The 17,216-nt window shown below is 37.5% G+C and overlaps 1 protein-coding gene across 11 annotated transcripts in view; it reads right to left on the bottom strand.

The window, feature by feature from the left end:
• Positions 1 to 17,216, bottom strand: part of LOC124262321 (receptor-type tyrosine-protein phosphatase alpha-like) — a 75,912-nt gene that overhangs the window by 19,800 nt on the left and 38,896 nt on the right. The window contains exons 2-4 of one of the 11 annotated variants that reach the window (XM_046696810.1): positions 9,223 to 9,232; positions 1,743 to 1,820; positions 1,361 to 1,480 (exon numbers count right to left, since the gene is read on the bottom strand). The exons of 4 other annotated variants lie outside the window; for them this stretch is intronic. In XM_046696810.1, the coding sequence (XP_046552766.1) occupies positions 1,361 to 1,480; positions 1,743 to 1,797 (175 nt within the window). In that variant the 5' untranslated portion in view covers positions 1,798 to 1,820; positions 9,223 to 9,232. Of the gene's footprint in view, positions 1 to 1,360; positions 1,481 to 1,742; positions 1,827 to 7,697; positions 7,849 to 9,222; positions 9,233 to 17,216 lie in introns of those variants that run through there. 6 more of the 11 variants (XM_046696817.1, XM_046696808.1, XM_046696809.1 and 3 more) reach the window with 6 other exon arrangements.

Below are 17,216 nucleotides of genomic sequence, written 5' to 3'. Positions count from 1 at the left end.
CATGCCGATCTCCCAGCTGAAATAGACCATCCCAGAGCAACATTTGTCAACTTGAACACCAACTTCTAAATGCCTCTCAGGAACCTCGTTTAAGAAGTAGAGTATTATTAACATTCAAACACACAGAACATATTTGACCTGTCATGCCTCCATGTGAATTGGATCTCGTTACCAGCTGGCATCTTTGCTTTTTTCAGAACTGTGAAAGCACCTCAAATAACTACACCAATACAAATCCATACATGATATTTTATCTTGTGTTAATTTTGAACTAATGACGTAAAATACATGTGTATGTCTTGTCACTTTTTTTCACAACGTGTTTCCATCTTACATTTTACATAGAGCCTTCAATACTGTCATTTCTATAGCATCATGTTTCATGTTTTTAGGCAGGGGAATTATAAAAGGAAGCAGGAAAGTCCCCTTGCTCCCCAGAAACTTGGCCTCGCTTTGGTTGGTTGTCGTCTAGAGCCGAACTATTATTCATGCAAAATATTAATAATATTCAGAAAAACATATTTGTTTTAATTTTGAATTCGTATTTGTTATCATAAACTGTGATACTAAACCTAATGTTTTACTTTCTTTGTCAACAGTCACTGAAATACAATTTTTTAACTCTTTGCAGTATGGATGCGATTTAGTCACTGCAACGCACAATTATTGCAACTCACTTACTCAGTTACGTGGACATAGTATGTAGCCAAACACTCTATATAGAGAACCACACTTGGGTCATATCGACGGTCGGTGTTATCCCCAAACAGGAAGTCTCCGGATGACGTAATCAGGGAGGTGTTATAAGCCACCGCCAGAAATTGGACATACGGATATTGCACTGCGAGAATTGGGACAACTACCATCACTAATTAGGACTGATTGGTCTATCGACCAGGCTCGATCAGTAATTACTCTGCGTTCCAATGTTCCATGTCTATCTGAAATTAATATGTGACACACCAGGATGATTTGTCATTATTTAGTGTGTTTGTGTCTCTAGGTACACTACAAACGGACTCCGATGTTTTACATTGATTTATTGAATAAATGAAATTGTTTGATACAAATCTGACCGAGTTCGATCATATTGCACATCGATCAACCAAATGGAAATGTCCAACACTCGATCGGCATTTTGTTTGCGTTCAAAGGTTTCGTGTCTGTCTGAGGGTAATATGGGATATTCACGATGCTTGTGATTATTTGATGTGTTTGTATATGTGGGAACAAACTTGGGAAATACTACTGATACAAGGAGGAGATTGATTTTTACTGTGATTAAAATTGCTTAATTCAGCCAGAATGAGTTCGATCATCTTGCGCATTGATAAACAAAATGCAAATGTCCTCGACTCACGTTTCTGACAGTAGGAACCGAACCATCCTTGCTGACATCCGTCTGGATCACCGACCTGGCTACAAGGGGTAGAGGGGAACACGGCACAGGCAGCAGCAGTGTTACAGTGACACTCGGCATCTGAAGGTATAATGAAAAAAGAAAAATATATCACGTTTTTATGATGCAGGGATATCTCCATCAATTTTATGAAATGAAAACAGAAATGAATGTTTCTCCCGTACGTGGCTGACATTGGTCAGTTCCTCCTAATGTGTAGTAGTAGTTAAAGTTAGACGATGAAGCTTTACCTCCATGATATGTCAAGCACAACTTTGAACATAGTCCCATGTACAGTTTATAATAATGACAGCACATCAAAACCCCTCATAAAATGTCCTACCAGTGAGAGTCCCAGTGATGCAGAAAAACAACACCGTGGTCAAGAGCCACGCCATTGTTTCTAGGGTTTGTTCCCTAGAGGAACCTGCAACGAAGCAATCATTTTGGATTATTCTGCTTCCTACGTAAATTTCATAAAATGACATGCTTACATATATTGTCACACGGGGTACGCTTCTCCTTTATTCATCTGGGAAGACTTTGGCAGCTGGAAATGTCACCAGCACCAACACTTACTAATTGGCTGAACGTAAACTTGTGGTCTGCTCTTGTCATGCTTACCCAGGTATTTGGTAAGACCTCGTTTCTAGATCTCACCGAAACAATATCACAGTAAGAAACACCCTGGCTGCAAGTATACTATGATACATGGTAAATGTCCAAGGATGTATAACACACAGTTGAGACAAGGTATTTTTGTATCAGATCGGCTTACTGTGCATGCAATTGATTGTATATGTGGGACGTGCAGAACAGTAAATGTATATGCATTTATTGTTGTCTCAGTTGATTACATTGAAATTTGTGAAGACTGATATGGGTATTTCATGCGGGAACTCATTACTGTCCAGAAATTTCTATTACCCGTAAATAAACATAACATTGGAATGTGCATCTTTGCTACAGTGGTGCTTGTTGTGTATGCCTGTTTAATGTGCATCTTCCTCGTCGCCCTTAAATACAAGTGGCAATTACCCCACACTCCCTGTAATAAAGGACCAATCATTTAACTAAACTCACAAACTCATTACTATGAAAAATATATATGAGGGTATCATATCAATTAGAACTGCGTCATTGACATAACATTAAATAAATACATGGGACACGTCAGTTTGTTTATAAACAAAGTAAAACGTGAACTTGTTTTATAGTTAATAACGACCAGTGAAGGTCCGGGTTAGAATGAATCTTCAGTAACCCATGCTTGTCGTAAGAGGCGACTAATGGGATCGGGTGGTCAGGCTCGCTGGCTTGGTTGACACACGTCATCGGTTCCCAATTGCGTAGATCGATGCTCATGTTGTTGATCACTGGATTATCTGGTCCAGACTCGATTATTTACAGACCGCCGCCATATAGCTGGAATATTGCTGAGTGAGGCGTAAAACTAAACTCACTCACTCACTCACTATAGTTAATAACTATAAATGCTGTTCCACATGCTGTTCTGTATCCATATCAGTCCAATCAGAAAAGATAGTAGCAATCTTACCTGAAGTATATAGTTTACAATTTCAAATAACTGAAAGCATGCTTTTCCCAACCAATGCACATGTTTGTATATTTTCATTCACCTAAAGAAGTAAGAATATACTCCGAAACGAGGTGTTTCTCAAATAAATAAGTTGACATGTAAAAGATCTCGACGTTAACCTACGTAATGTTTGTACGTGTATTGTTTAACACAACACTAATACTCCGATTAAAGAGAATTAAGTCTGAAACTGTCATTTCAGTGATTGATATTATGAGAAACGTCCAAAGTACGACCCAGAATCAAACAATTTATCATGACCACCCCATTCAAATTGTTCTCCTTTACGAAACGCATGTGTTGCTGGTGTTCAATTCAAACCTGAAATCCCTAACAGATCCAACACTCCTATGTCTGGTGAATTGTTTGAATACTAACAGTAAATCAAACAGGCTGTATGTATCTACGTAACAGATACTACAGGTAATGTAGCCATAAAATGTTCAAGTGGGCAAACACCAGTCAAAGAAAATAATAACTAATAATAATGAAGACTGATTATAAACATAAACATACAAAGTTAGAAACTGGTGTCGTTTTAGACATATGACTGAGTTTTTAAATAAACATGTTTTCTTATGGTCGGAAAGGCTTGCTGCTAATCGTTAAAAATGGAACTACCGTTTTTCATCAAAACTGGCAGACCTAAACATGTAGCATACTTTATATACCAACACTTGTTTAAATGTATTTGTACAAATTTGTACAAAGATTCCCTAATGAAGAACTATGCTAAAAATTGGAAAGAACATTTATCTAAAGATGATATGATTATTAGAAGTAAGCGCCGTACTTACAGATCTCTTAAAGATTGTTATTGTAGTGAAAGTTATGTCAACACATTTATGCCCCGGAATTACCGTTTGGCCTTTTAAGTATAGAAACGGGGCAGATATAGAACTATAAATGTTGAGGGTAGAGTTTGTTTTAACTGTAATGGATTTATTGAAGATAAGGGCGTGTTTTATGACAGTGCCCCTTATATGATGATTTTGGAATAGTTCTTTTCAGAAATGGTACGGCTTTTTAACTTTTTAACACTGAAAACCACAAAATGATATGTGTCCTTTTAAAACACGAGGTCTGTCTTACTGTGAAAACGTGCTTCTTAATACTACAACTGAGAAAACATAGTTAATATGGACAAATAGTCGCTTTTATATATATAAAAAATATAAAAAATGCCTACTTATGTATGCTTTTACCGTCTCTCATAACTAAATGTGAGTGACGCGCCACCATTTTCTTACTGTACAAAGTTTTAAGTCTGTGCATATATTCCTTTTAAGATATACAACGGTGAGACGCAAATAAAATAATATTCACGGCGAAACATGCAGGGGTGAGGTAAAATTTAAAGTCACATCGGCAGTATTTCATCCAAATAGTGACTACGAAAGTTGTTAATCTTTGAATGAATACAAGCAAACATAGACAATATACTTACCTGTCTGAAAAGGACCGTACAAATAGCTAGAATATCACATATATAAATGTAAAACAAGTACGAACATCTAAAACATCTTTAGTATGAACAACAATACAATATAAAACAATAGATTGCCAACAAAATGCAACAACTGAAGCTCGAGAAACATGCAGGGTGAATAGTTATAGAAAAGGAATTAAGTGATTGAGTGTATAACAGCCCATATCACACACGTTCCCCATTTCACCCTTCAACCCTTATTTCAGCAGACTTTTCAGTAGATCTTCTAACATGGTCGGTGCAGTTGTGAAGTAAACACAGCATCCAGTGTGAGGTCTTCATCTCCATTGTTCGACTACTTGTAAATAATTAATTCTCATCTAACAGCCAGTTAATAAACATTTGCCCAGTATCGAAACAGAGTGAGGGAATAGGTTTTCAAAGAACTCCATGTGTGTATGTTTTCTTTCTTTTTTAAATGGCTTCCTGTTTGAAAACAAAACATTGTTTTCCGCGATTTTCTATGTTTCAAAGATTTGATGGCGGTCACCTTTAAAAGTCAATGTTGAATGTGAGAATGAACTTGTATATGTGGATACCACGTTGGTGATGGGCAGGTAAAGTGTTCATCGTTTGGTTTAATGGAGTGAATGCGATATAATACACAGTACAATTGGGAACCACACAAACTCCAGAGACACGCCTATATACCCGGTCAATATTGACAAACAGACAATGGACACTATCACAAGCCTTTGTAACATGACTTCCGCTTTCATCATTATTTTATATCTGTATCATAGAATATTGTAATCTTCTATTCTTGCGTGTTTTTTTCTAATTTTATTCAATAAATATGCCAGCTGTTTTCATCTAAAATCTCTATAACTGACGGTGTAGTCGCGAATACTGATGAGGCTTAAACAATATTTAGTTACGTGATCTATATTGCCAGCTTCGGGACACTGTATTGTTTTCACTGTCATTGGACATTCATGTACACAATTACATTTGGTAAAATCTGAGCTTGTTAAGGGTTTAATTTATGTATAATACTTTCGACATTGTAACAACGGGCGGGACATGTATATTTTGCACTTTCTGTATATAACATACATAGCATTGTCAAGCTAAGTCATGTTTTGACCACAGGCCAAATATTGTTTGCATACGCCTTAATCTTATGGTATTAGCATGCTAGAACGCATGAAATCAAAATATCATGTTTTTGTGGCCTGATTTGACAAGTCAATATTGCGAGATTAAGAAACTGTACATCACGTCCAAATGTACATTCTCGCGTTGTGAAGTTTTAACAAAAAGTGATATGTGCAAAACACGTGAACATGTGAGAATTAGCAATCAGGCCTTTTCGCAATTTTGGCATATTTTGACCTCTTTCAGAGTGACCCATACAGTATCCCGAAGGGTTTCAAACTGCAGTTACTTTAACCTTACAATTCCCGTGTCTCGAACATTCACGAAAGCTTAAATATCCCTTGCAATGAATTTCCGTTTTGCCTTATCAATTCATGCGGGTATCCACCTATCTACATACACACAACAGCAAAGTAATAAGCGTACATAAAACGCGTGGATTCGCGCGTAGGATTGTCGTTGAAACACGGATACTAAATAAAGCCCTTTAAGGTGGGGCTAGTCATTGACGAATAATAGATCAAAAGCTGTTAAAAAGCACAGTTGACAGCTACTGATTGTGAATGGCGGTTTATTTATATATGCTCCCACGGAGTAAGAATATGGGTTCCTATTTCTATTTATGTACAGCATACAGTCACATACTCGAATGCCAAGTTTCCAACATACATCATTCGAGTTATCAGAGATTCGACAAAACCGAACATTGTTGCACAAAAAACACCCGACGGGACAGTGCTTGTTCTTCGAGACAACAGTAATCTTGAAGCATCAACGTTCGACACAACAGTGACTGCATTTTCATGAGTAAGTCTATCTGTGTAATTTGTTTCTTCCATGGGGTTACTTAACATTATATCCCGTTACCCTTTAGACACAACGTTTAATTTTTACCCGTAGGTTTCCACTGATTCATGATTCCTATATTCACCCAAACACGTGACCACTTGACTGTAACAGCTTTATGTTCTCTTGTTTTGGTGGACCACAGACATTTACGACCCAAAACCGGCCAACAGAGGACCGTCTTTGTAATCCATCAACAGAAACTCTTTGAACAGATACAATGGTATCGACTGGGTTCATTCACTTTACACATACTGCGAGGATTGAAAGAGGCTTTCATTCAAACTGGTTGGGGACATATTATGAAACACGTGAACATACACTTATATACGCCCTAACACTATGACCTTATCAAGATCGTCCAGGAAAGTGTGCATATTTACATTTAGTGTGTATTAGGCACACAATATCGTGAAACATAGTCCTGTGCCATCACTGTATACCAAATTCGAAATATACATATTACAGTTGGTTTGAAGAAATGCTTTAATGGACTAAGATTTGGTGTAGATCATATGTTACAACGTAGAACAACACAGGTGTGGTCATCATGCTGTAACATCTAGGTAACAGGATAATAATAAAATATTATCACAAACAGGACCTAACACCAATACACTGGTATTAATCACATGAAGATCTGTCACGCATATACACACAACGGATTAGAGGATAACTAAAATCGGTCTCTACTTACCTCTCACATATACAGCTAACAGTTGATCAATGTAATGCCTCAGCAGCAATACATGTATAGGCTACCAGGAAGTAAACTGAGTGAATCACATAGGGAAAACATGATCGAGGTATTGTGTCTGTCAATGTCCTGCATACTCCATACAAACGTTTGGTTTAGGGTTCACTGTGAAAAGCAGCTTGTCAACTGCCATAGATCTCTTTGTGATACCTGATATCAGCTAGGATGGGGGAAGTTAAAACACATTTATAAACACGAAAATACTCTGATACGAATAGACACTCTGATTTAAAATGATATTTCGAATTATCATGGGTGTATATCTTTCAACAGAACCCTCGCCACGCCACGCCACGCCAAGAAAGTTTTTCATAGACTAAGATTTGGCCTGGGGCATACATCATGCTCTATGAAAGCAGGGGTAACGATGTTTGCTCATTGTTTAGCCCTTTAATTCATAGGATAGTGCCGCATATAGGATCTTCTATCGATACACATACCCAATCACATGAGGTTCTGTCACTTATATACACACGACGGAGTAGAACAAAACTATCTTTCTACTCACCTCTTACACCAACAACTCACAGCTGCCTGTCTGTACTGCAATATATGTCCAGGCGACCAGGAAGTGAATCAAGTGAAGCAAGTCGTGAAAGCATTTGTACAGACATAGAATACTGCATACAATGTACATTGGTCTCCTAACAGTCGGTAGAGGTGTTGGAGCAAGTTTGTAAAATATGCATTGTATATTATACACATGGCACATTATACAAGTTTGAAACTTCTTTGCTACGTGTACATGTAATGTTCGACAATTCACTTCTGCACTTTGGCCTTTCCCTGGTTGCATAGTTTCCATTGTAAGTGAGGTTACAGATATCAGGAAAAATGTAACTGACCAGACGATCCGTGTTACAACTTTGGGTGGTTGTGGGTGTGAGGGACAATCCGCTTCCCAACAACCTTTAGACACACGCACACACGCAAACCTTACACAACACAAGAGAAGTGGGAAAATGCCGACAATGAATGCTGCCAATTGCAGTATCGCCATCTTGAATCTGGAGAGAACCAGTCTGTAAGTCTGCAGTTGAACTTTAATTACTATACATAGTAATTTATGGAATATTGTTTAAAAAACTGTCAACAAAGGACAGTAAAATAACTAGATTATCACAGATATGAATGTAAAACTAGTAATTAAATCTAGAACAGTTTAACTATAGATGACAATACAATATAAAAAACAGGCTATAGCCAACAACTGAAAGCAGATCGCCGTACTAGGGACCATGGGGACTTAAGTACATTTGCTTCCTGCATGGGACCTAGCTGGATTTACATCATCCCTTCAGCTGTTAGCAATTTAGACACATCTAGCCATAAAATAAAAAGACACATACTCTACGATTAAAAAGTGGAAAGTTTTAATTTACTTTGATTGTTTTGGGACATACGTACCTTCTCTGGGGGACAATAATTTTACAGTACAGATTCAGCCACTAACAATCTGAGTTACTAATTTAACTTCCAATCATAAAATATCTATCTACAAATCATTCAACAAATCTAATTCTAATTCTTTTAAAAATGCAATAACTAAATGAGAAAAATACCTTAAGACCATACTCCCTGCATGTACAGAAAGCCAACGATTATTCGTCTTTTTTGTCACGAATTGTACCCCTTTCGCGATATACCTCATTGGATGTGTGAGTGTGGTTCAAGCAATAATTCAGCACATACCCAGACGGGACACATTAACCCATGTATAGAATCGAACTCAGGTCTCCGGCGGGACAAGAGAACGCTGTAGCCACTTGGATATGGCAGCGCCTGCTTGTGTAAGCATGTGCTCCCGAAGTAAGGAAATCCAATCATAGGAAAGAATTAGATTGAAGTGTAGAGTATTCTTGTTTTTATTAACCAAATGATTTCATGGCAATATATACAATAGTTTTGAATATCTTTACATGTTCAACTAGATATCGTAAAGAAAACCTCAACCTGCTCTCAGTAATGGACACAGTAAAGTTAGAAAACCCTCACTACTGCAAAATGTACAATTTACATGTAAGCCATAGTAATGGGTGGTACCTGTATTACTAAGGAAATGAAAGAAAAATAGATGTGACAATTAAAAGACATTCTATTCATGTAAAGCAATGGTGCCGGTCCCGGCATTCCAGGAAGACGCCATCACGACATCTCATCCTGCTGATAGATACAATCATCTTTCAATGCAATCAAAGCACGTTATGTCCAGTATTCCATGTCGATGTTATGAACTATTATTGAATTGACAATTAGTATACATTTATTGCTTAGAATAAAGAAGAAGGTGCATGACAGAACAGACAAGCAGAGCGGTCGTATCAAGGTACGAGATAAAGCTAAGCAGTTTGGTATTGTGTAAAAATGCATAATCTCTTCAGAGGTATACTTAACCATTAACATGGACACAGTATGTACAGGAAATAGAGAGTGAATAAGACAAGGTAAGTTAATCTTCAGTCTGGTTCAGAGAGGTTGTTTGTTCTGTATACGGAAAACGTTTGATACTCTGCATATGCATCACAGATTGGCGTAGACGTTGGAGGCACGGTTGTATTCCTTCACCATGTTATAGCACAGCTTGAACTGATCCTGCAAATGATATACAATGATAGTCAGGCAACGATAAACTGAAAGTTCTCAACAGTAAAATCAATTCAGAAACAATGAAAGCTGTTCAAACGTTACAGACATGCATTGTGAAATGAGTGTTGAAACCTTATTGCATATTGGTCGTTATGGCAACGAAACAGTGGCTTGAAATTATCAAGGTGCATCTCGATGGGGAATTCAGAGCAGTATTGGACTTGGTAGCAGGAGCGAGGCTAATGTCCGAAGTCATTCTAGGATGGACATGGTGCTGATAAACCTTGAAACATGACCGGGATTCGAACCCAAGACCATAGGTTTCTGGTGTTACCCAGCTATGTATAGCCAACTGCAGCGCGTCCATTACTGACTCAGTCGGTCACGATTGCTAAATATCTCCACTTTATACCACAGATATAGATGTGCCCCATTCAAAGAACTGTGCAATAAAATAATTAAACAACATTCACTATAAACCCTAACACCCAATCGAAGTAAAACACAATGTATAACAGTTACTTGACAATATGAAATTCACCTGATCTTGAACGTAATATCTGACTTGGGTATTTTTTTTCTCGAAGAGAAAGTTTACATCACACGCACGAGTTACATATTTCACAGTAGTGTGTCAGAAATGATGTATCTACTCACAAGGTTCTGTATGAACTGGGGTCGTACACGCTGTAGTTCCCGAATGGTGAGAAAGATGTCCACTGTTCTGTCCAACTTCAGCCTGGTGATGATGTTCAGGACGCTACAGAACACACCACTCGCTCCGGCACCGTCACTGGATTGAAAATCAACATTTAAAACATCATCTGAGACCACTCCGCGGGGTGATGGTTGATGTGAAACGCAATGAAAAGGTTGTTACTTCCTACATTATTCATTCAACTGTATCAACCTTTAATCAACTGGTGAATGAGTGTGGTTTTATGCAGCTTTCAGCAATATTTAGCAATATCACGGAGGTGGCGGAACAAAAAAGCTGTTGTCCACGCACTGTACCCATGTGGTGAATCGAACCCGTGTGGTGGGAATGACGAGCGAAGGCTTCAACCACTAGGCTACTCCATCGCTCCTTTAAATAACTATGTACATCAAGTTACCCTGTCCTTGCTGGATGCTCACTGCCAATATCTTGATAAGTATATCATATAAGCTACATACAACGTAGTTTGAACTTTTAACAAAATATTTTTATTAGTCCAGCTTTCTGTTTAGTCTTCAAATATTATGATTTTGCATCCGCCAGCACCGATATCATGAGGTTATGATGTTACATAGTCACTGAACCTCCGATGGTAGCCACAAAACAGATACTGTTACGTACATGTCACCAAACTTTAATATTGTAACTTGTGAACTAATAAAGATACATTTGTTAAGTATCATAAACGGGATGTAACGCTGGTGATAGTTATAAAGGTCTTAATCCACATATACCATACACATTAAACTTACTGACAGTGCACCAGAACCTTGTGGTCAGCAGAGCTGATGATCCTGTCCACTCTACTGACCAGCTCATGAAGCGCTTCGGCGTTGGTCAGCATGTCCAGTGATTGGAGGCAAAACAGGCTGACAGACTTCTCGCTGTTCTATTACATTTAATGAAATAATATAATGCCTGTAAAGTTGGAAGTTTTGGCATGAAATGAGTAAAGAAAAAATACCTTCATCGGAATAAAAAAAATTCAACAATATTATCACAATGGTTTGAAGACCTGTCAATGAAATGTCAAAATGAAGATGAAATTGATCTATCATGCGGCGACAGAGCATTACATCTATCCTGTATCAGATGCTGAGAATAAGGCCGATATGTATCTGATACAATTTGACTAAACCCCCCAAACATCTTCCTGTCATTGGTGATCTAATTTTCTGATAGTGCATTATATGATATGTAAACAGACCTCCCTGCCATGTGCAAGCGTCAACTTCTTCTCCATGTAGAATTCTCTGTTTGAGTCCGCTTCCATCTGTACAACACTGAATGGTCCCTGTTTCAGCACTTTGTTTTCTTCCGGGTACATTCCAGCTGTTTCCTGAATAAAAACCCAAAGTGGAATTTGGACATACTTTGTTTCTAATAGAGTGCTATGTGTAAATATGAGGTGACCTATATGAGAGAAAACAACTAATTAGAGGAGACAGTGGGATATTTGATATCAGACATTACCTACTTACCGATTTTCGCATATATAAATGTTATTAGCCCAATATATCAAATTATTAAAAAGTGTATTTTTTTCGATTGAAAGCACATCATCGTTTCTCGTTATGAAATCGTTCCAGTCGTAACAAAACAAAGCTAAAGATTTAATTCTTCTTGCTGAACTCATGAAATCAACGCACAGTTGAACCTCCTGAGTGATTATGGAATGACTTGAAGTCATGTATATTGTTTTGTAGAAGCACCGACGTGATTATCAGACAACGTTTGTCTGGTGACGTAAATCTGTTCAGAGAAAACGGTCGTTGAATGGATTGAAATATTTCCCAGTGCAGTAATGACACCAACCGTCAATAAGATGCAAAAATAGTGTAAGACTGTTACCTTGATAATAAAATAAGATATTGCCCCAAATATTTACCTGTGCGTCATCCAGACAGACGATGGTGAAACAGTCATGGTCATACACAAGTCTCCAGAAGTCAACCACAGTGTCTGGTAGCGGGGTTTGGGTGACGATCAGGCTTGCCAGATGCATAGTTGACTGAAACCAAAATAACACTATCGCTACTGGTATCAAGGGATTGACAATGTCCTCCATCTCTAAGAGCTTGGGGTAAACTCAATTTTTTTCGGGTCATCGTTTGGATGCTGTGCCTGTTTTGTTATGTTACTTTAAAATTTACCTCACATAACATCCGCTCACATAATTATGTACAGCCAAACACTTTTGAAATACAATTGCTTTAACTGTTTTTGTTCCATAGCTTAAAGGATATAAGCGACTCACTGGTAGAAATACTCCGTTGATGTAGTCATTCCGCTTCTGGACAGGTGTACACAGATACGGCCTTGAATTATTTCCTTAAATAGATCAAGTTACTAATTATCGGTCACGGTATATGTTGTCAGTTGTGACCTGTTGTGTTGTCTTCTTTTGCATTTAACAAAACAAATCGTAGTTTAATCTGATGAAAGACCAAGTCGTTATCTGAACAACAAGTACAGCACACACTTATAAGCTGTTTCGTCAAAGTTAAAACTTGTTGATGTCCCATTCATTTTGTCACTGCTTTCGTATTTTGAAAATATATCTTGCCCTGATATTTCGTTTACGAATGAGTTCATCTTACACGTTAAATGGTACTCATAATATATAAGACATTGTACTAGAAGTTGATACTTTGATTTCGAACAAACTGTCTGTACCGGGAAGAATATCCAAACTCCTATTTTTGTCCGAGTTCTCTGGCAGAAGTGCATGTGACGTTGTCTCTTCCGAAAGGTTAGATGACAGCTCTCTCAATAACTGAAAAGGAAAAATGTATTACTGTTTACCTAAGTGAACATAACACCATATTATCTAGCTGTCAAAGTACTTTGAATTGTATCTTCCGTATGCCCTGCTGTTGACGCTGTGAGACTTGATCTCACAACTGAAAAATTGAAATGTATCAGCAGCATAACCTGCTGTTTCCGCCAGGGACTCCTTATTGGGATACCTACAATTGTATGGTCTACATGGTCGGCAACGACTGGATCTCGCTGTCAAAATACATTGAGCACTTTTTTCAGCGGGGATTGTTCTCGACCTACTCTAACCTGATCTTCTGTTGAAATACCTTGAATTCTTTCTTTAGCATGAGCTGCTGTTGAGTCGTGAAGGATTCTCCTAGGCCAAATGTTTTGTCAAACTCTGGCAAAGTGTAGAGTGTTCCCCGACTGTGGAGTGCTTCTAGGACGACATCATGGATAAACTCGTACTGACTCTGAGCAGAAAGAATAAACAGTCATAATTACGAACATATTGTAGTTCATATCAGTGTGTATATATACACAAAGAACTTAGTGAAGCACCATCTAACATATCTCACGACTGAATGAGCCCCAATCTTAACCCTTTGGAGCATATCTGGGACATGATTGGTCGTTGTGTGCAACAAAGTGATCCTCTTGCACAGAACCTGGAACAGTTGGAAGCTGATTTACACGAGGAATGGGGTAGACTGCACCTTCAGAGGATCAGGAGGCTGACAGGGGGTATGAGGAGGAGAGTGCTGGCTGCTGTACAGTCACATGGAGATTACACTCAGTATTGACCTTGAATCGTGTAAGACACGCAAAATGACATTTTGAATGTTCACATTCAGCAATATTCCAGGGCCAAACTTGTACAGACATGGTTTTGTATGAAAATCAACGGGTTTTTTAATGAGCAATTATCATCATAAAATCAGCATGGATTCCAAACATTTTGTCGTTTTTTTATGAGTCAAAGGATGATACGGTTCAGAAAAACTCATGTTTTTCCATTGTGGCCACGACCGCAAGTTTTATGTACGTGTTGAAAACCTATCATTGCAAAAATACAGGGGTTGCTTAATTAAGGTCTTAGTGTATAGTATTGCCTGGTAAAAAGACTGTAATTTTCACACAAGCCCATCTCTTCCAGGTCCCCTTACAGAGTCTGTTACTCAACTGGTGACATGTTTGTAAAATCTTTGACGAGATCGTACACATACCACTGTCTGGACCATGTTCATCCTGTTCAGTCTCATTTTGCCAACACACATGTACACGTTGACCCTGTTGTCAGTCTCAGCTTCATCCATCAGGTAGTCCAGGGAAATGTATGCACCTGTTCTCCCCACTCCAGCGCTTGAAACGTAAAAAGAGAAAACTTCCTGACAATATGACTTTGAGTCTAGTTATAAACTGAAGGGGAAGATCACTCCACAACATGCACTTCGTTCTCTATAATCGTCACAAGAAAAGACGGCTGGGGTAACGTGAATGACGCGTCCAGGACCACAGGTGGTCATTCTTCCATGATACTACAGTGGCACTTTCTGCAAGTGGTTGATTCAAATCATAAAAATGCTGAAATAATAATTCTTAATTTTTAATGTTGGTGGCCAAGCAACAAGAACTAGAATTTGTACTTTAATGAGTAAGTGCAGTCTCACTGTCAAACATACCTGCAATGCACCACCATAGGTCCCCTATCCATTTCCCCCTGTTTGACCAGTCTCCAGAAGTTGACGAGGGAAGGCGCAGAAGGAACACCGTGGTCAGGCCAAGAGGTGAAGTGGTAGTGCGTCACAGTCCTCTCGACACCCTGTGTTGTGCGGAATTGCAATCAAGAAATCAACTTATAAATTAATCAATCAAGATGTTATTAGGAATCAATACATTACGCATCAAGCAAAAAATAGATACACATAGAAAGTAAATAAAGAAACATAGTATTTTTATGCTGATTCAGACCTGATTAAGCAGAGAGAAACTGACATTTACATAAACGTTTACCATGTTAATACATGTTAATAATGCAAAAGCTAGAGAAACCTGGTTAGAATTTATGGAAGAAAATGATGTAATAGACCCATGGAGAGAGCAAAACCTAGATAGCAAGAGATACACATGGAGACAGAAAACCCCCGTCAAACAGGGAAGACTAGACTACTTTATCGTTTCCAAAAACCTCGAAAGTTTAATTCACAATACCGGCATTGGCGCAGCATATAGGTCTGACCATTCAATAATTTGGATTAATCTAAAGATCAGTGAGATAGAAAGAGGCAAAAGCTACTGGTATTTCAACAATTCTTTACTCTATCATAAAACATATGTGGAAAAAACCAAAATACTGATAAATGAAATCAAAGAACAATACAAATCTTACGTAGACGAAACAGGGAAATATGTCTTCAAAGTGAACGATCAACTATTCTTTGAAACGCTTTTGTTCATGATCAGAGGACACATAATAAATTATTCATCCTATAAATAGAAAGAAAATTTGAATATGCGCCAAACGCTTGAAAAAAACATAGATGAGCTTGAAATAAAAATAGATTCATCACATGATACAGATTCCAAAACAAAGCTACAGGATGAATTAAAAAGAAGCAAAGAGAAAATTAGAGACTATTAATGAAAAAGAAACAGAAGGGATACTACTACGATCTAAAGCTAAATGGCAAGAAGAAGGAGAAAAACCGACAAAATATTTTCTGTCTCTAGAAAATCGAATTTTTTTAAACAAAGCAATATATAATCTTGAAAACAATCAAAAGGAAACCCTAACCAAAAGAGAAGATCTTATAACTGAAACTAAATCGTTTTACCACAACCTATACACGAGAAACCCGTGCGAAAAAGTGAACCTAACAGAATTGCTTAAAAACATAGACGTCCCAAAGCTATAAAAAAAATCAACAAGAAAATCTAGAAGGACAATTAAGATATGAAGAAGTATTAAACAGTCTTAAAAAAATGAATAATGAAAGAAGTCTTGGCTCATCGGGTTTCACTGTTGAATTCTTCACATTTTTTTGGTCCAATATTCACGAGTATCTTATAAGATCATTAAATTTAGCTTACGAGAAAGGAGAATTGTCTTTGACTCAAAAGCAAGGCATTATAACCTGTTTTCCCAATAAAGGTAAATCCAAACATTTGTTTCAGAATAGGAGACCCATTTCATTGCTGAATGTAGCGTATAAAATCGGATCATCAACCATTGCAAACAGAATAAAAACAGTCCTACCCTCTATAATAAATGAGGATCAAATAGGGTTTATGTCAAAAAGATATATTGGTGAGTGTACTCGCCTAATATATGACATCATTTGCTATACTGAATATATGAATATACCAGGAATTCTACTTCTTATTGACTTTGAAAAGGCATTCGATTCTGTTGACTGGCATTTCATTCAAAAAGTTCTTCTATTCTTTAACTTTGGACCATCGATTACAAGATGGATAAATACCTTCTTTAATAACATTCAATCATGTGTTGTTGTAAATGGTTCCTTTCAAATTATTTCAATATCTCAAGAGGATGCAGACAAGGAGATCCCATCTCCCCTTATATTTTTATACTGGGCGCAGAGATTTTGGCAACAATGATTAGAAATAATAATAAAATAAAAGGAACACAAATTGGAGATACAGAATACCTAATTTCCCAATACGCTGATGATACTTCATTGATACTAGATGGCACTGAAAAATGTTTACAGGCGACATTAGAAATTCTTAGTAAATATGCCTCATTTTCAGGCTTAAAAATAAATGTAAACAAAACACAGGTATTATGGATAGGCTCAGAAAAAGACTCTAAAAGAAAATTTTGCAGAAACTGGAATTTAGACTGGAAGAGTGACTCGTTTACACTATTAGGAATTGTATTTACTCACAACATCGCAGAAATGGTTGAACGCAACTATAAAGATAAACTTAAGACTC

The sequence above is a fragment of the Haliotis rubra genome, unplaced genomic scaffold, assembly GCF_003918875.1.
Source record: "Haliotis rubra isolate DU_JTF1 unplaced genomic scaffold, ASM391887v1 Scf830, whole genome shotgun sequence".
NCBI classification, from domain to species: domain Eukaryota; kingdom Metazoa; phylum Mollusca; class Gastropoda; order Lepetellida; family Haliotidae; genus Haliotis; species Haliotis rubra.
Note: the sequence above shows the minus strand (reverse complement) of the source record. Positions and strands in the feature narration are given on the sequence as shown.